We start from the raw sequence: 20,730 nt of genomic DNA, 5'->3' as shown, positions 1-20,730 counted from the left end.
GACTACCGGGATGCTAACCATAAGCTGGTGGACAGAAACCAGCAGAGGCCAGCAGAGGGTCCTACAGTGTAATTTTCTTTTTCGCTGACACCATTTAGAAAATGAAATTAGAGAATAGTAAGGTCCTATCATTAACTCTTTGGAGTTTTCCATTTCTGGCAAAAATGTTGCTCACTTGGAAGCATTGTATTATGACTTGATTTAGTGTGAGTTGATTTTAAATATGAAATGCATAGATGCTTAATAATCGAAGGGAGTAACAGTTTTGTTGTTACTAAGCTTGTACTATTTAATATTCAGGAATGATTATATATCCTCTACTTGGTAATGTTTCTGGATTGCTTTGTTTTCTCGATCAAAAGCATTTAAAAAAAGAAGATGTATATTGGTCTTTGTGATTTTGTTTTCCGAGGGTCTTTTCTTGAGGGCTCGTACCCTGCTAATGATCACGTTGAGGATGAGGTCTGTGCTGTGGTCTGCAGTTGTCACCTTGTCCTTCTATGGTTGAGAGCTGTTGAGAGTGACCTGAGTGAGTTCCTGGTGACTTTTGGCACAGGAGCTCTCAGTGTGTTAGCCTAGGGGTTAGTGTCCATCTATGTGACCTCCAGTGAACTGTCACCCAAGCCAGCCTTCCAGGGGTCACCCTTTGTGGGTGGGCAGGATGATGTCTTTACTTTAATACTGAACACAGAAATAAATAGAGGAGAGCATATGTAGCAGACTGGACTCTAGGATTCAAGATAATTCTGGCTTCCCACTATTAGAGTTCATTTGGACCCTATTGGGTGTCTGATGTCTTACAAGAGAAAAGAGTGATCATTTGATGTGTAATGCATTTCTGTGATTAGCGACTCTTAGATCTAAGGAAAGTAAGGAAATTGACCCAAGGTCTCATCATCTATGAACTTATTTTGTATGTGCTTAAGAAAAATAGACTTAAAATAACTGAAAAAATATTGATAGCAGCAATTAAACTTCATTGGTAACATGTGTTTTTGTTTTGTGTTCTTGGAATGGATAAATAGGATTAAAAATTAAAAATTGTTTTGATGTAACTTTATATCTTTACCCCCCAAATGAATACTTAGTGTTAGAAAGCCTGTGGAAAAGTAATTTGGGGTACATGCTTTGAAAAATAATTTTCCTGTCTCGTAAAATGAAAATGAAGATTTTTCTATAAAACGTATTAGTTATATACTTGTTTTTAGCTGAAATACAAGCAGCTGTGTCTTACATATAAAGTGTGTAGCTTAGGACTCGAATTCTTTTCCTTGAATAAATAGTTATTTTCAGTTTAATTACAAAAAAATCGGTTCTGTCGTGACAAAAATGGTTTGAAGGACGTGCGTCTTAAATATGAATTAGTGGCTTCTTTGCATCATGAGATAATAGTTTAATTACACATGGCAATTTTCTTGGCTAGTGATGTAATGTGAAATAGAACTCTCCTTTTCCACTCCCTTAAAACTCGAGCCAATTAAAAGAACTTTTGAGCTCTTTGTCACAGGCCACCATGGAGGTCTGCGGAGAAGGACTTTAATCCAATAAACATTTCATTTAGATCATGAAAAGAAAGCCTGGGGAGATACTCCTTTAAAATAGGGTGTTACTATGAGTCCGCCCATGAGGAGATGCGAGGAATTTGCCAAATTAACCAAGAGGTCCTCATATTTAACGCACAAACGTGTCAAAACTAACAGGATCATTATTTAATTTGCTTGAACTCTACATTGAGGAAACTCTGAAAAGCCACAACTGTTTTCTTCAAAGCTTGCACTGTGGGGCTGGATGGACAGGGCACAGGGAGGTTGTGAGAAATCCAGATAGCACTTAGCCCTGGCCGGAGCTGGTCAGAAGAGGGAATAGATAATTAGGCATAATTAGCGGGTATGAATCGTTGTCTCTCTGCCCTTAGCTTGAATAAATTTTGAAGAAAAAAAAACCCTCATGGTGCAAAGCCTTTGATGTAGGAAGAGTCATTGTGGCTTGGCAGCATAAAGGCAGCGTTTTATACTTTTGACATAATGGTTGTGGTACAGAAAGAATGAATGGGCCCTACAACCCCCCCCCCCCCCGTCTGCTTTTTACCAAGGACTTTTGGATTCTCTTGAAATAAAAAAAATAAAAAAAAAAAAAATGCATCACAAGTTTTCAGTTGTCCCTAATGAGGTAGCGGACCTCATCAGGGAGCAGAGGGAGCCATCTTTAGCTTTGTTTAAATCGTAACCACTGTTTTTTTTTTTGTTGTTGTTGTTGTTGTTTTGTTTTTCCTTAAGTCAACACATTTCCCAACTCCTTAACTTGCACCTCTAGAAAAATAATAAAAGAATAGTGCACAGGAAAGCCAAACAGAAAAATTAAGCAAAATTCATCACACAGAGGAGAACACATTTTTGTGTTTTCAGACCCTCCTGATTTGATGATTTTTTTTTTCTGCTTTAAAATCAGTGACTTTCTAGTAAGATTGTTTATAAGAAAGATAATAAGAAGCCATACAGGGAATAGCTTTCGATTCCTTTCTGCAGAGAACGTACCCTAAAATTGAAATGGCACAAAGAGGACTGGCAGAGAGTGGTCTACTAGTGACAGGGTTAAGCTTTTACATGAGGTCAGTTTGGCTAAAATATTATCAGTGCATTTACTGTAAACTTTGTGTTATTTTTGAGTGAAGTACAGGTCTGGGGACCCGGCTCTGTGTCCACAGTAGTCTGTGCAGTGTCACTTTACCCCTGGCAAGAAGAGCTTGTCCCTGGGAAAGCATTGTGTTTACTTGGAGACGTTGAGTGACCAGGGACAGCCGAATCACCTAAAACCTAGTGTTAATATATATTGTTAGTTGATTTATGCTCACTTTGATGGCTCCAAAATATTTTCAAATCAGTCCTCAGCAAAATTAAAAGAGTCACTTGAGAACTCAAAAGTAACCTATATGTTGAGCAAGGGCAGGGGAAGCTGAGGAGACTTAGAATATCCAGGCTCAGAGGCGCCATCCCTCAGTCTCCTAGTTCTGATACATTTCCAACAGCCCCCATCCGCATTCAGCATCCGTTGGGAAAAAAAGAAAAAAAAAAAAAACCTATCTGTCAGATATCTAAGTGCCCAGATTGCATCCCTGTTAATATTCTTCTTTCAACATATCTTAGTTGTAATTTAGTCATCAGCAATCCATTCCTTCGTGTGTAATCTACGAATCAATTTTTGTAAGTGTCACTTTGCTTAAGGATAGCTTTCTTATGACGTTGTGATTCCAGCTAGACTTCTTTCAAGCCACAGTGATCTGAGATGCTTTTGGCTACTTAACCCACTTTGCATATTGTGCCATTTGTGGAATAAAGTAGCCTTTTATGCTTGAAGTTGATTTGAACTCTGAAAGGCAACACCTGAACATCTCACAAAACTGGGTAATTATGGCTGATTGTGTTTTTCAGGTATAGGTCACAGGAAACTCATTTGGGGTAAAGTATGTACAAAGCTAAGAAATATGCAGATTTCCTGTTGTAGGATTGTGTAAAAATTATTTACAGTTAATACTTGCATAAAGGTTAGAAAGGTTGATGAAGTGATATTTAGTTTTGCTTTCCTATTCACTGCATGTCAGAATGTAATTATGACTGATTCATGAAACTGTCTTAGAAACGAACCATCTTTATTAAAATGCTGATCAAGATAGGAGCTGACAGTAATAAAGAATAGAACATTTTAGTCTTGTTGCTTTTGAATGATTGCTAATTACCCCAGAGGTCATGTATAGTGCTTGGTAGGATTCATTGACATTATTTCTTTTAAGTCTGCTGTTTCAACAACATCTGAGCATGAAGACACAAACTGTGCTCAGTGAACAATAGTTTGGCCAAGTTCTCCAGGCTCCAGATGCCTAAGATATTTGTTTTCCTGCTATGTGAATTTGGTTTTTCTCTGTCAAAATCTTAATTATACTAGGGGTGTTTGGCACAAACTACTTCGTGTGTTCGTTTGCTGTTGACTGTGCGTACATCTATCTACGTTTCCCATTTTTAAGTCGGTTTCAGGCAGTATATATAGGTTATTGAGACACTGTTGTCTCATAACATCTGTAAGCATATAAAATTAACAAAGGCCCGAACATGCATTGGGCTATAAGTTAGAATCCGTAGAAAGAACTTATTAATGCGTAGTTAGAATATACTCTTGCTATCAGTAGCTAGTGCTTAATTTGATTTTTGTTTTTATTTAAAAAAAAAAAAGAACTTTGTCATTGCCTTTAAAGATGTGTAGGAATCTATATAGTCTATTTGTTAATCCGTAATACTTGGCAGGAGACCTATATTAGCAAAACTTGGTTATCTGGTTAAACTCTTCATAACATCTAAATAACCTTTAAAATTCTTCATAACCCAAAGTAGTAATGTGTGTGTGTGTGTGTGCATGTGTGCATACAGACCACACGACCACCCCAATCTTCTCACACATCCGTGCACTTTCCGTATGACAGAAACACCAAGAGATTACAGAAGTCATCATTGAATTGAACTCGGCGATCAGTGTTTAAAAGGCATGAAGTTGGGAGGAAGGGTAAGGGGTGGATCATCTGGGAGGGAGGTGGGGGGCTAACGGGAGAAATACGAGCAGAATGTACTGCATGTGTGTGTGAAATTCTCAGAGAGTTAATATAATTTCTTTCTTTCCTTCCTCCTCCTCCTCTTCCTCTTCTAATGAAAGCCGCCATCTTTGTGAACCTGGCTCTGTCACTGACTGTCAAGTCCCTTAAATCTTGAGATTTCTTTTCACCTGCAAGTGAAGGGTTACACTACAAGATTTGCAGGCCCTTGTAATGCCATGACTTTCTAAGGTCAAGTTTAGAAGTGTACTTATTTTTTTTTTTTTTTTTTTTGGCTGTGTTGTATTTCTTTCTCTGAGCAGGGTTCTAAATGTGGTGTTAAGGGTCTAAGCTAGCTAGTCTACCAAAGTCCGACTGCACCGCGTAGCAAATAATGTTCCTTGTGAAATAAAACAAAGTAATATTTTGATTTCAGCATGCATTTACTCATTAGGTGCTTAGTCACTGGAGATGCTAATGTTGCTGGTATGTAAATCCTGCCATTGAGGAAATTAGGATTTTGTAGTACAAAAGAAATACAAGTAGCTATATTTTTGGTTGTGAGCCTAGCCTTTAGCGGCGGAGCCATCTCTCCAGCCCACAAGTAACTAGACTATAGGAAAGAACTATACTGTACTACAGAGGGAATGACGAAGTGTTCATTGGCGGCATTGCTACCAATGGTGTAAAATACAGCATAGTACATACAAATCTCAAAACAAAAATCGCTTTAGTGCTGGCCATTGTGAAGGACAAGTGGCAGGCACAGGAATGGAGCGAACCCTGGATGGATCTGTGGGGCTGCAGACTGTGGACTGTGGGGCTGTGGGCTGCGGACTGTGGACTGTGGACTGTGGGGCTGCGGACTGTGGACTGCGGACTGTGGACTGTGGACTGTGGACTGTGGGGCTGCGGACTGTGGACTGTGGACTGTGGGGCTGCGGACTGTGGACTGTGGGGCTGCGGACTGTGGGGCTGAGGACTGTGGGGCTGTGGACTGTGGGGCTGCGGACTGTGGACTGTGGACTGTGGGGCTGCGGACTGCGGACTGTGGACTGTGGACTGCGGACTGTGGACTGTGGACTGTGGGGCTGCGGACTGCGGACTGTGGACTGTGGGGCTGCGGACTGCAGACTGTGGACTGTGGACTGTGGGGCTGCGGACTGCGGACTGTGGACTGTGGGGCTGCGGACTGCGGACTGTGGACTGTGGGGCTGCGGACTGCGGACTGTGGACTGTGGACTGTGGGGCTGCGGACTGCGGACTGTGGACTGTGGGGCTGCGGACTGTGGACTGTGGACTGTGGGGCTGCGGACTGTGGACTGTGGGGCTGCGGACTGTGGACTGTGGACTGTGGGGCTGCGGACTGTGGACTGTGGACTATGGGGCTGTGGACTGCGGACTGTGGACTGTGGGGCTGCGGGCTGTGGGGCTGCGGGCTGTGGGGCTGCGGACTGTGGACTGTGGGGCTGCGGGCTGCGGACTGTGGACTGTGGACTGTGGACTGTGGGGCTGCGGACTGTAGATTGTGGGGCTGCGGACTGTGGGACTGCGGACTGTGGACTGTGGACTGTGGACTGTGGGGCTGCGGACTGTGGACTGTGGACTGTGGGGCTGTGGACTGTGGGGCTGTGGACTGTGGGGCTGTGGACTGTGGGGCTGCGGACTGTGGACTGCGGACTGTGGACTGTGGGGCTGCGGACTGCGGACTGTGGACTGTGGGGCTGCGGGCTGCGGACTGTGGACTGTGGACTGTGGACTGTGGGGCTGCGGACTGAGGACTGTGGGGCTGCGGACTGTGGACTGTGGACTGTGGACTGTGGGGCTGTGGACTGTGGACTGTGGACTGCGGACTGTGGGGCTGTGGACTGTGGGGCTGTGGACTGTGGGGCTGTGGACTGTGGACTGTGGACTGCGGACTGTGGACTGTGGGGCTGTGGACTGTGGGGCTGCGGACTGTGGACTGCGGACTGTGGACTGTGGACTGAGGACTGTGGGGCTGTGGACTGTGGGGCTGCGGACTGTGGACTGTGGACTGCGGACTGTGGACTGCGGACTGTGGGGCTGTGGACTGTGGGGCTGCGGACTGTGGACTGTGGACTGTGGACTGTGGACTGCGGACTGTGGACTGCAGACTGTGGACTGTGGGGCTGCGGACTGTTGGGCTGCGGACTGTGGACTGTGGGGCTGTGGGCTGTGGGGCTGCGGACTGTGGACTGTGGACTGCGGACTGTGGGGCTGTGGACTGTGGGGCTGTGGACTGTGGACTGCGGACTGTGGACTGTGGACTGCGGACTGTGGGGCTGCGGACTGTGGACTGTGGACTGCGGACTGTGGACTGCGGACTGTGGACTGTAGACTGTGGACTGTGGACTGCGGACTGTGGACTGTGGACTGCGGACTGTGGACTGCGGACTGTGGACTGTAGACTGTGGACTGTGGACTGCGGACTGTGGACTGCGGACTGTGGACTGTAGACTGTGGACTGCGGACTGTGGGGCTGTGGACTGTGGGGCTGCGGACTGTGGACTGTGGACTGTGGACTGTGGACTGCGGACTGTGGGGCTGTGGACTGTGGGGCTGCGGACTGCAGAGTGATCTTCCACATTGCTTCCTTCTTTTGTTGGCTTCTTGCCAGTTCACACAGCCCCTAGTCTGGGGGATGGTACTCCAGTTGGAACGAAGTGAAGATTTCCCTATGAAAACTGGATAAGACTTAAAGGAAGAAAGGGAGATCAGGACAGGGGTGGGGGGAGCTAAAAATAATAAGAGTAGGTATGTGAGAAGCTGCCGGACTTGGGACTAAGTTAGGAATAGAGAGGCAGCTGAGGACAGCAGAACAAGGCAAATGTAGCCGCTCTTCCTACAGGGGCAGCAAGAATGAGCAGCAGTCTAAGTTGTAACCAGATGCTTAAAAAGCCCATTGAACATGGGAGTTCCTAAGTGTGTATGGAAGACTGGCTGCCGAGGGAGGCATATTGTGCTAAGTATACTGTGACCTGGAGAGTATCTGGGGTAGCACAGGGGATAGCCTTGGACAATGAGGACAGACATTGGGCCTCAAATTCATACCGTACTAGTCTCTACCAATGAGGGCCAGTATAGAAAAATGCTTTGCCATGTATGCTCACAGAGTGTGAAGGGACTTTGGAAACACGTATCCCACAACAATATTGTAGACTATGGCCAACTGAGAATTATATCTGCTGTCCTTTTCCTCAACATGGCCCAGCTAGCTGCAGAACTGGAATTAGAATCTAGACTTCTTCTTCTTTAATAAGAGTTCCTTCCACCAAACCATGTTGCACAATGTATGTGTGTGTGAGTGAGTGTGTGTGCACACACACGTGTGTGTGCATGCGTGTGTGAGTGAGTGTGTGTGAGTGTGTGTGAGCAGGTGTGTGTGCGCGCGCACACATGTGTGTGAGTGTGCACATGAGATGCGTGTGTGAGTGAATGTGTGTGTGAGTGTGTGTTAGTGTGTGTGTGAGTAGGTGTGTGTGTGTGTGGTGTGTGTGCATACTCATTATATTTGCATATGTCTTACATTACCACCTTTGGGCAGAATTAATTATTTTGCATTGTTTTGTCAATCTGGAATTCTTTATTTTTGTTGTGTAATCTGCCTTATTCATGTAGCTGTGGCCTCACACATGGTGAGTTGAATAGAGTGAGACTCAAAACTTGTTTTTAGCTAATAGCTTAAAATTATCCCTCAGTTTCTTTTGGTAGGAATAACTATTGGATTGACTAAAGTTGCCTCTTTTCATCTTCAGATAAAAGCGCTAATGAACAATGACAGAGAAAAAAATTGGACAAATGAAAAGAAGAGAGAGAAACTGGAGTTTAGAATTCACCACAAACCTTTGTTAGTCAAGTCCGCAGGGATGAGCAGAGGCCATTTTTAAAGCTAAATATTTCCTGGGATCTAGTTTCTTCATGATGTCAGAGAATGACTGTAAGAATTGCATGCTATGAGTTTGCACATTCCTAATACAATCAGCAGAGTATTATGTTTTGTTTGTGTTGGGTGGGCAAGTTCTTTCTTATCTTGGTTATTTACATAGAAGAAGGAAAAATGTTTAGGTAAATTACTGGCTGTGAAAACTCTAGATTTTTAAAAGTGACTTATTCTGGGAGGTTCCTGTCACCCAGAAGATATCTTGTAGAATTTCTTTTTGTGGGAGAAAATAAAGGTTATTTCTATGTTTGATAGAACAGCTATTGCAAAAAAAATTATTGGGGATACAGTCTTTATACCCTGTTGTATATTATTTTATTTTTGTTTTTGCTGCCAAGATTGAGGACACTGGTTTTCTTGGCTAATGCGAACAGTGGAGTATTAGCTACAATTATATATTGACACAGAGCTGGCGATGTGTAATTGTGATTCCAGCAAGATGGGCAGCTGTCAGCTTTATCTCATCATCACTGTTAGGGGACAACGCATAGGGAGTCTGAAGATCTTCTCTCTTGTAAAATTTCACTGGTGGCAAACAAATGTATCCTTGATGTAGTACGTATGTAAGCGGGTGTGTGTGTGTGTGTGTGTGTGTGTGTGTTCTGTGTGTATGTGTGTAAGAAAGAGAGCGAGTTTACTAAGTAACAGAAGCCCCCTTTCCCATCCTCCACTCTACCTCATCGCTCCTTGAGGAGAGTCGCTAGGGTGGCCTTGGAAAGGTGTACCTGTCCCTGGTTCAAGCCATCTTCTGGTCCACCATCAGGACTTCCTGGTCAAGGTGAACTGAAATCCCTCTGAAACCATGAGCCTAAATAAGCTCCCCCCCCCTTTAAGTTGTTTCTGTCACATATCTGTCACAGGACCTGCCTTGGACTTGCTCTTGTCACGTCTGGATAGCATGACATTAAAGCATGTAATTGGCAGGAAAGGACATACATGCACGTGGAGGTGTGGAGGCGTGTCTGAATGAAGAGAGGAGCAATGTACCGTTAAAGCCAGAGCAGTCCCATTAAAGAGTTGGTTTAAGTTCTCTATAATTTCTCACTATATTTAGAGATAACAAATACTGTATTTTATGAGTCCAAATACTTTTTAAACATTTATTTATCTTTATCAGTTTTTCTATGGTGATTTGCCTGCATGAGTTTAAGTGCACCACATGTATTCAATGTCCTTGGAGGCCAGAAGAGAGTGTCAGATACCCTGGAACTGGGTGAAGGTTGTAAAGCTTCCACGCAGGTCCTGGCAGTCAAATCTGGGACCTCTACAGGAGCAGCAAGCGCTCTTAACTGCTGAGACATCTCTCCAGCCCCCTCTAAATATTAGGAAAGAAGTCAGCCTGTCTAAGAAAGAGGAAAGACAAAGTAAATCATTAACATCCCCAGCAAGACCTCTAATAGACCCCAGAGCCGCTCCAGACTGATGTAGCAGACTACAGAGCCGCTCCCGGCCTTCAGTCCAATTTAAAAATTGCTGCAGTCTTAACATATCTGACATTGTCCAAAAGTTCAAAGCTCAGGTCTTTTCTGACTCCTAGCTGTGAGTCCTTCCTTGTCAAATCAAAACTATGAGTTACATATTCCCAATCCATGACAGCACAGAACAAATATTCCCAGTCCCAAGGGGAGGAACTGGAGGGCACAAGAGAGGATAGGGCCAGAGCAAGATTAAAACTCAGCGCGGGGAGCAGCGAGCCCCACGGATCCGTTCCAACACCCAGGGCGCTCTGAGTTATGATCTGGGCCAAATCGAGCTAACAGCCCAGCGCTCAGGTCCTGGCATTTCTGGCATTTGCAACCCATGTGGACCCTGTCTTGGGCAGGCTCTTCTCCCGCTGGCCTGGGATCTCCCCCATTTTGTTACCGTCTTTTCGATTAATACATATTAATATCATAATGAGTTTCGTCATGACATTCTCACACACATGTGTGCTGTGTTTAGATCTTCTTTTCCCACTGCCGTCCCTTCCCAACTCTTTCTTCCCTCCCAGCTGGTTCTACTTTCGTGGTCTCCTTTTCAGTTTTAAATTTTTACTTATTTTTTGCCACCTCACTGGGTGTCACTAGGGCTGCTGTCAGAGGAGCGCAGGACGCTTTCCCAGTGGCTAAATGCCTTTCTTCCTGGTCCCACTCACCCACCATGAGCTGAAATCCTCAGGGAGGGGCGGGGTCTCCCGAGCTCCTCCCCTGTCTGCGCCAGGATGTGGTCGGTGGGTCCAGTCTTTGTAGTGCATTTGCCATTATGCATCCCTCATTCCCTCCCGCTCCTCTCCCTCACCTTTGGCGATGATCCCTGGGCCTTACAGAAGGCTGAGCACGGGACAGTCTCTCGTTCTCAACACTTAGCCAGCGTGGGTCTCTGCATTCACCACTGCCCTCTCCACAAAGAAGCTTCTCCGTCTGCAATGGACACGTGGCTAACCTGTGCGTGTAAGCATAGTTACGGAGAAGGCCTTTTGTTCGGTACATCATGCCCATTTAGCAGAACATCAGCAGTAGCCTATGAAGTCCTTAACCCAGGGTTCCCTCGTGAGGAGTAGGACTTAAATCCAGCCATAAAATGGCTTATCACCTCTGGAACAGCACATCTGGCCTGGCTGGTGCTGTGAGCAGGGTCCACAGCTAAGCAATAGTGCCTGTAGAGATTCTCTCCCAGCAGTCGGCATGGCCTCTCCCAGGACTATGAGTGAGGGCTGGCCAGCAGGGAGGGAGTTTTCAGGCTGGTCCCAGATGGATGGATGGCTGTCTTGCAGCCAAAGTATGCGATATCTTCAGCAACAGGGTCAGTCTTTCATCTGGTTCTGATGGGCAACCAACAGCGTTCACTCGTAGCGTCTCGGACTTTGATGCATAGCCTACGGCTTCTGGCAGCAGCCGTATCTACTCACACAGGGGACAGCCTTCGAACCATTTGCGGCTTTAAAACTTGCCCAGTATGTGTTTCCTCATGGCTTCTTCATACGTCGTTAGTTTTGTTGGCCCTCTGTGCTATGCTCCCTGAGCCTCTGTGTCCCACCCTATTCCCGGCTTACACCCCTGCTTCTCAATTCCCGCCCACTGTCTATCAAATGTGCCCCAGGGCTCCTCTCCGTGCAGCCCTAAGAAGTGATTTCCATCTTCCCATACTTGTTGAGGCTGGTATTCAAATGCATGGTGCAATTCGGGGAAAGTCTCCTGGGTTCCTGGGAGGAATCTCTTCTGCAGGGTTTGGCTGGAATACTTTGTAGCTGTCTGTTAGGTTCTTTGACCTATGCTGTCCTTTAACTGTAATGCTTCAGCTTGTTTTTGTTTATTTGTTTTGTTTGTTTGTTTGTTTGAATGGCACATCTGTTGTCATAATCGACGCCAGAAGTGAGTGACCCAACATTGCTGTCTTGGGGTTAATCTGTGACTGTGTACCTTGCAGAATTTGTGAAGCTGGGAACACTGGTGTTGGGTACATGTTTGCTTAGAACTGTAATGTCTTGGTGATTGGTCGCTCCCCAATTATAACAAATGATTTTTTTTTTTTTTTAAACTCCCTTCTGGTCAGTTTTGGTTTTAGGTCTGTTTTCCCTGCTCATGTCCTAGCTTCATCTGCTCAGAACACCATGTTCTGTCATTTTACTCTAAGGTAGTGCCTGCCTTTGGTGAGGCAAAGGAAGGATAGATGGGCCCTGTTTCTAATTCAATCTGCCAGTCTAGGTCTATTGTTTCAGGGGATTCTCGTCATTACTATGCAGGGTTACTATAGGAAAAAGTGTATGTTCATTTTAGAAAGGAGAGAAATTCTGAAACTAGTTATTGAAAAGTCAGTTCCCTGTATTGCAAGGTAGAAGATAGACAGACAGATAAGCAAATAGATATATAGATAGACATATATATATATATATATATATGATCATTAGACAGATTGATATGTAGGTAGATGATAAATTAGATAGGGAAATAGATATATTAGACACACAGATAGATGATACATTAGATCAATGATTGATATAGATAGAAAGAAAGAAAAATCACACAGCTATAATTGGCAAAGGAAATCAGTCTATCAAATTGAGAAATAAGCCCACGGTTCCGGAGGAAACATGGTAGGTAACTTGAAGCAAATATCTGAATTTACCAGACCATCTGAACCATCATTAACTGCCTAGACACCTAGGAAGTGCCTTGCAGATCTGAAATAAGTATTGAGTTTGGTGGGGAATTGTTAAGTTGCAAGTGCACACTTTGAAATATAAAACAATGTGTCATATTTATGAAATGTAAGAAGCATCTTTAGTATGTTCTGAAAAGTCAGTCACAAAATTTACATGTGTGAGAGCGTTTCAAGGAAGCAGAGTCCCTGTTTAAAAACCAATTATGAGGGGATGGGAGCTGGCACAGAGGATAAATCTGAGTTTGAACACCCAGAAGCCTTGTAAAAGTCGGCTGTCATGTCTGCCAATAATCCCAGCCCTTGGGAAGCAGAGATGGGAATCCTGGGGCAAGCTGGTTAGTGCCACTAGGACGAATTGGCAAGGTCTGGGCTCAGCAAGAGGGTCTGCCTCAGGAAATAAAGCAGAGAGCCATCAGGGAAGACACCAAACATGAACTTCAGGCCTTGACACTCACGTGTGTATTCATGTTTACCCACACACATGCATACGTGTACATGGACACATTCACACACACATCGAAATCATTGACAAACCAGTGGTACTACATGCTTATAATCCCAACACTTAGGAAGCTGAGACAGGTGGATTACCAAATTGAGCCAATACGGGCTAAGTAATGAGTTCAGGGCTATCCCATGCTGCACAGTGGGATTCTGAACTAAACAGACAGACAGGTTCAATTGTAATTCTACAAGCCAGCAGCAGATAGAATTACAGGGGTGTTCACATGCCACTGGTGTGAACTCTTGTGAGTGTAGATCCGTGCAGCCACCTCGGGAAGCTGCTGCCACCCGTGGAGTCGTGGAGGCCAAGCATATTGTCACTCTGTGCTCTAACAGTCCCTGCAAGAGCAGGGGCACACCGCAGCAGAAGCCACATGTGAGGACGTTTGTTGCTCCGTGGTTGGTAAAGGTGAATAACTGGATGATGCCTGGGCTCCGTGCTCAGCAGAGCGTGCCTATAATCCCAGTGTTGGGAGGTGGAGGCAGCAGGCTCAGGACTCATGATCCTCTGATCATCTTCATTACATTACGTGGTGAGGTAGAGGTCAGCCTGGGCTGCAAGAGACCCTCTTCAGAAACCGGAAGCCAGAAGTAAACAAACAACGAAGTAAAGAGTAAAGCCACACTAGCATGAATCTGTTTGGGCAGACTCAAGAAGAAACGGTGATAGAGCAACAGATAAACCAGTGACACACAATGCCCGCACAAACGTGAAAGAAGGCCCTTGTGAGGGAGCGGATTCTGTGGTCCCGAGTTGGGCCGGCCTCCCGTGGTGCTGCAGTCAGGCTCTGGCAGGGGATGCCAGGACTGCAGAGACTCTAGTGATGTTTTATGTAGACTGAGTGCATTGCATCTTAATGACAAGAGGCAAAGCTGTGCAGAAGTTTATGTATTTGCACTTTTAACCATGTTGCTGGAGAGGCGGCTCAGTTAGGTAAGAAGAGAGCAACCTTGAAAGCCTAATTTGGATCTTTGGTGCCTGCACAAAAAAACTGGGTGTGGACACATGTGCTTGTGACCCCAGCAATGTGGGGGAGGAAAATGGATGATCAGCAGGACATGCTGCCTGGAAACCAACAAGGTTTGGGGACAGACACTGTGCCACTGGAATCAGCTGGAGTCACAGAGGAGGACACACAGCATCTTCATCTGGCTTCTGCACCAGTGTGCACCCCGCGACGGTGCACACCCTCCTCAGCACACCCGCTCTGGAGAGCTCTCTCTCTTCCTCTCTCTCACATACACACACATGCACACACACGCACACACACACACACACGCACACACACACGCATGCGCACAGGCACACACGCATACACACACGCATGCACACACACACGTTAGAAGCATCAGGACGTGGCTATCTTAAATGAGACCAGCTGTTGGAGTGTAAAGGCACCTCAGAAAAACTGAAGATGTCCCCACTCCTCACCTTTCTGTTCTGGGCTCAGCTTCTCCCATGTACTTGTCACTTACTTGCGCAAGTCTGTTCTTAACATAAAAATAATATAGTATGTCATAAAGCTTTACTGTATCCACACCTGTAGTTATTTTATTCTCATAGACCTTTAAGATATCAAAAATATCTGAGCTTAGAATCATGTATATAATCATCTGTTTCTCACCGCTGTTTGAGGCAAGGTTTTAGACTCACTATGAGGCTTTAAGCCTCGGACTGCTGGAATTACAGGCATGGGACACGACATCTGGTTTATGTGGTGCCGGACATAGAACCCAGAGTCTCCTCCAAGCCAGGCGAGCACTCTACCAACTGAGCTACACCCTTAACCTGTGTGTGTGTGTGTGTTAAGATTTTTTTTTATGTATATGGGTGTTTTTTCTACTTTTATATCTTTGTACCACCTGTGTGCCTGGGCCCTCAAAGGCTAGAGAAAAGGGCTTGAGATCCCCTAGAACTGTCACCTTCTGGGTGCTGGGTAGGGATCCAACCCCTTGGAAAAGCAGCCAGTGATGCTCTTAACTCCAGTCCCCCATTATTTCTTTATATCTAGGAAAATCATGAAGGATGTAAGTTATTAGCGGACTTAAAAAAAAAAAGGAATAGAATATTTGTTTTTTTAATTTTTTTATTTTTGAAGACAAAAATCTCACTATGTAGACCCTGCTGTCCTGGAACTCAGAGGCATCTGCGTATCTCTTCCTGAGTTCTTCTACGTTTATGCTTTTAAATAGTGCCCAAAGGTAGGTAGGTGTGTGTATGTGTGTGTGTTTGTGTGTGTGTGTTTAGTAGTAAGAATGGATCATGTTTTTTAGTTCAGTAAGATAAAGTTTCAGGAAGAATTAAGCAGTAGGACTTAGTTATTAGATATTTCATTTTCTGGAACAGGGTAGTCTCATTCGTCCCCCCCCCACCCCCCCACCCCCCCCCCCCCCCCACCCCCCCCCCCCCCCCGCGCTAACTAATGGGTAAAACGTGCCAAAGCTCTGATGGTTTTCATCCTGCAACTTTTATTTAACAGTCACCTAGGTAACAGAAACTAACTTCAGCTGCTGTTCCCTCCCTCCCTCCCTCCCTCCCTCCCTCTCTTCCTTTTTACACTAAGCTGTTCATTTTAAAAGAAAATGTATGTGAAGTTTAGGCACATTTCTCAGTCTTTTCTTTAGAGGTCAGTGAAGATTTTCTTCACTGAGTTTGTGCTTCCTTTGCTCCTCCTGGGGAAGAATGAACGACTGTCCTCTTTTCAGTCCCCTGGGAGGACCAGGCACCTGGACATGTTAGGCAATCCTGGACCCCTGAGCTCTGACCCCAGTATCATCTGGGAATGGAGTAGAAGCCATAGAAAGTAACATTGTGAGGTGCAGGGTTGCCTAAAGGCTACAATATGACAGTAGATTTGAGGACAAGGTCAGTTGCTGAGGTAGTGACTTTATTAATATATGTTTCTTTCCAAAGTCAGAGGCCTTTGGCTCATGCTGTCTGAAGTATGTAATCTCCTTCCTTTGCTCCCCCAGATCATCCTAATTGCATCCTCAGATTTTTAAATTGTATTTGTCCTTTGTACATAAATACACAAACTATTTGGAAATAAATTTCCCTTGGAGGCTGATTGGTACGGTGCTTATGCGTGATGCCAGTGCCGTTAGGAGGTCATGGGATTTGCAAAGGTACTCAGAAACTAGGGAGTTTCTGAGAAACCAGACCCCTTAGGCTTATCCTCAACTTGGGGATAGTACAGCCTTTACCTCTTTGCAAAGGGCTTTGAAGAGTGCAGGCCAGGAGAAGTGCAAACAATCTGAAAATTTGACGTTTATTTTTCTCTAAAAATATAAACTGGGAGTTAGTCTCTTGCTGACAATTAAGAGCTCGCATCCCAGGCTTTGGGTACAGCTCTGAGCTGCTGATTAGGTCTTCCTGGTGGTGATTACTGAAAGCACAAATGCAATCATTTGCTGCGGCTTTAATCACTCACATGTTTGAGAAGTTAGTTACCCAGAAAGAGAGATTGAAGCTTGTATAACTTCCATTAGCCTTATTTTTTAATAGCAAAAGAAAAAAAATAGGAAATAAAAAATAAAGAGAGAAAAAGTGAGAAACAGAGAAGAAATTATGACTGAAGCAGGAAGATTGGGTCCTAAATTATGGTTGAAGAGAGATGCAGAACCTGGCAAACACCCTGTGGCGAGCAGACAGGTTCTGCAGCAGAGGGAGCAGATGAATGGCTGCCCTCGCTGACTGTCCAGGACAGGCTTCCTCAGTGACGAGGACAAGGGCTGGCTCTGTAACTGTGCACACTCTTCCTTTGAGCTGGTGGCTTAAGCCCTCACTGTCACGAACTGAAAGGACATCCTTTGAAATGTTTCTTGACATAGCCTAAAACCCTGCTGTTCAATGAGTACATATGCTTGTATGTATGCACGCGTGTGCCCTCTTGTACAGGGAGATGTTGCAAGGTTCATGAGCTTTGTAAAAAGGCATTTGGAGCGAGGGTGTGTGTGCGTGCATGCCTGTGTGCATGTGTGCGTGCGTGAGTGTGCATGCATGTGTGCACGTGAATGTGTGAATGTGCATGCCTGTGTGCACGTGTATGTGTGAGTGTGCATGCATGTGTGCACGTGTATTGTGAGTGTGCATGCATGTGTGCACGTGCGCGCATGTGTGCATGCGTGAGTGTGTGCATGCGTGAGTGTGTGGATGCATGTGTGTGCACGTGTGTGCATGTGTGCGTGTGTGCATACATGTGTGCATACATGTGTGCACGTGTATGTGCGTGTGTGCATGCGTGAGTGTATGCATGCATGTGTGTGTGATTTACATGTACACATGCGGCCAGGAGGTAGGGAATAATAAATGCAGGAAGGGTTGGTGATACAGGATGACAGAGGATGCTGAAGATAGCAATGACGAGGGCAGTGACAAGTATTTAGAAATGAGGGGCGAATCTGCAGAAAGTGTCGCTGTTGTGTGATTTTAAATGTTACCACACATGTCTGACCCAGTTCGCGGACCACAGATCCATAAAGCATTCCTTCTGGTAGCTTCCACCTTCTTATTCCATAGTTATGGCAGTCGGCTGTTGTTTTGTTTTGTTGTTTGTTTTTCAAGTCAGGGTTTCTCTGTGTAACTTTGGCTGTCCTGGAACTCAGAGAGATCAGAGATCCGCCCGCCTCTGCCTCCCCTCCACAAGTGCTGGGGTTAAAGGTGTGCACCACCACAAAACCTTGTGGTTGAAAGAAAATTGGCTATTTTAAGAGTTAAGCAGAAACGCAAATGTAGGTACTCGAAGAAATTTGCTCACAGTACAGTTTGGGAAGTTTCAGGAAAACATAATGCAAAACTTACTTTTAAATTAAATTATTATTTTATTGGCTTTGAATATATTTAATATTGCAACTTCAGTTTTATGAATCTTACATGAGTTAAATTTTTTTTTGTTCTAAGCTCATATAACTTCATTGGAACATCTCAGGAATTATATATATATATATATATATATATATATATATATATTATATTTATAATTAAGGTGTATATGTATACATACACACATATATATGCAGAAAGCTTAAAAATTCCAAGTCATCCTTTGTTTTTTGTTTGTTGGTTGGTTGGTTGGTTGGTTGTCAGGGCCATTTCTCCAAAATGTTTATTGTTTTTTAACAACAAAACGTAACAAAATGTAAGTATAAGATAAAACAAAAACCATCACTTCAAAGTTGGACAAGGCAACCCAACAGAAGGAAAAGAGCCCCAAAGAAGGCACAAGAATCAGACACACACTCATTCACGCACTCAGGAGTCCCAGAAAAACACAGGACTGAAAGCTAAAATATGTGTGCACAGGAAGGAGCTGCTGCAGGCCCTGCCGGCCCTGTGCTTGCTGATCCAGTCTCCGACTTGACATGTGCTTTGCTCGCTTGGTTTAGAAGGCCTTGTTCTCCTGGTGTCCTCCATCCCCTCGGGCTCTTACACTTCTTCTGCCTGTCTTCTGCAGGGTTCCCTGAGCCCTGAGGGGGGATTCTGATGGAGACATCCCATTTAGGGATGAGTGTTCAAGAAGTGGTTCTCTCTCCGTAATGTTTGGCTGTGGGTCTCTGCATCTGGAAAGCTGCTCTGATGATGGCTGAATAAGGCACTCATCTATGAGTAAAGTAGAATGTCATTAGGAGTCATTTTGTCTCGCTTGCATTTATTATTATTATTATTATTATTGTTGTCATTATTGTTATAGACCAGTGGTGTTGTTTTATTCTAGGTTCCCTGGGCTATCTAGTCTCTGGTTCTTGGTCACTCAAACAATGTTGAGTATGGGTTCCATCTCATGGAGTGGGTTGGTCTTAAGTCAAATCTATTCCTTGTTTTAAAAGATGTTTTCTGTTTGTACTGTAGGAATATTGCAATACAGTCCAGCTAGATTCTGGGATAGATTATCGGAAAAGGGAACTCACCCCTGCAGGAAAACTCTACTACCTGTAAGTGTTTTCTCTCTCTCTCTGTGTATGTATGTGTTTAATTTTCCAAGCTTATAATTTAATAACTTATCAGAAAAAGATTAAGAAAATTAGGACCTGAAAGACTACTTCTGAATTTCATAATTTTTAAACAAAATGTTAAGATGTTAACTTCTTTATACTGCCTTAGCCCGTGCATATTTGCATCGTTTCTAATGTGTGATTGGGTGAGACCCTAATTAGGTTTTTGGGGAGATGACAGATGGTTAGGAAGTAATGAGTGTCCCCTCAAAATAGGCTGTGAGATTAAAAGAGTATCTCCAATGTGCTAAAAAGGAATTAATTATTTGTGGACATCTCCTGACAAGTGTTCCATCTCCGTCCCCCCAAATGGTTGCTATGTTTTGTCAGACAATCTGTCTGTGTTTGCTGTCGTTGATTGACTCCCATGCAGAACGGATGTAAAATGTATCCCATATGCAAACGAAACAGGGTATCTCCTGAAGCCCTTTGGAAGCTTCTCCCTAGTAGGAGCGGTTTATGGTAATAGATGTATTCAGCGCATGCAGTTAACGCTGAGAAAACAAATGGAGTTTGTGTGAAAACGTCACTCGTGGGAAGCCCGGGAAGGAAAGATGCTCTGAGGAGGCAACTGCTGGCCGTGTGTGCCGACGACATTCGGTGCGTGTGGGATCGCGGGGGCCACGTCACGGGCCTAAGTGTCGTTTAACTCAAAGGCATGTTGCTGGGAATTTAAATTTTGATGACAACGTGCATATGAAAGGTTGAGAAAACTTCCTGTCTTTGCTGCCTTGTAAGCACAAGCACTTACTGTTTTTGAAGCCGAGATTAGCCAGGAAAATCACGTAATTAAAGTTGCATACTTTACAACATACCAAAGGGACTGTTGTGGCTTATATTCAGATTCCGGCAATTGTTACAGAAGCATCTGTATCCCCTGAGTACTCAGTCTTTAAAGTACTTTATAATTTAAAACAATTCCCCCAACACCATTGTCTGCTGTCTTCTGGGCGCTTTCTCACAGATTCTTTTATCTGGAGGACCCCTGGGTCTTCCGTTTTTCTGACATTCATAACCTTTCCCTGACTTGTTACCTATTACTTGTTGTTTCAGATATACGGTATTAATCAATAAGTGGTTATTTCTTTTATTCTTTTTTTTCAAAAGGAACAGTTCTTATTTCCTGTATTTACTCAAAGTACCCTATTATGGAAGAACTAAGATGTTTCTTAGTGAGGAACTTCTCTCTCTCTCTCTCTCTCTCTCTCTCTCTCTCTCTGTCTCTCTCTCTCTCTCTCAAAATCAGGTCATCAGCATTTACAGCAAGCACATCTTACCCTCTGAGCCATCTTGTCTGCTCACAAAGCAAGGCAGTTCTAGCGCAGTGAACTAAGAAGACACGCAGTGGGAGAATGCATACTCATGCTAGCACCTCAGAGTCCAGGGAACCCTGAACTACAGCAGCGTAGGAGGCTTAGGGTGCACCCTGTACTCTGTCGCACGAGCCCTGGGGTAGAAGTAAGGGAACAATCCCCTTAGGTCTGCTCTAATTGGATTTCTTTTGTCTTCCTTTTATGGTATGGAAGATTGAACCCAAGGCCCCACAGACACCGGGCAA

General features: G+C 44.5%; 1 protein-coding gene across 1 annotated transcript in view; it reads left to right on the top strand.

Moving 5' to 3' along the window:
* Afg1l (AFG1 like ATPase) overlaps nucleotides 1-20,730 on the top strand; it is a 121,481-nt gene that overhangs the window by 61,492 nt on the left and 39,259 nt on the right. The window contains exon 8 of the mRNA XM_051175577.1: nucleotides 19,030-19,112. Within this exon, the coding sequence (XP_051031534.1) occupies nucleotides 19,030-19,112 (83 nt within the window). The remainder of the gene's footprint in view (nucleotides 1-19,029; nucleotides 19,113-20,730) is intronic.

This window comes from Phodopus roborovskii, unplaced genomic scaffold (assembly GCF_943737965.1).
Source record: "Phodopus roborovskii unplaced genomic scaffold, PHOROB, whole genome shotgun sequence".
Classification (NCBI taxonomy): domain Eukaryota; kingdom Metazoa; phylum Chordata; class Mammalia; order Rodentia; family Cricetidae; genus Phodopus; species Phodopus roborovskii.
Note: the sequence above shows the minus strand (reverse complement) of the source record. Positions and strands in the feature narration are given on the sequence as shown.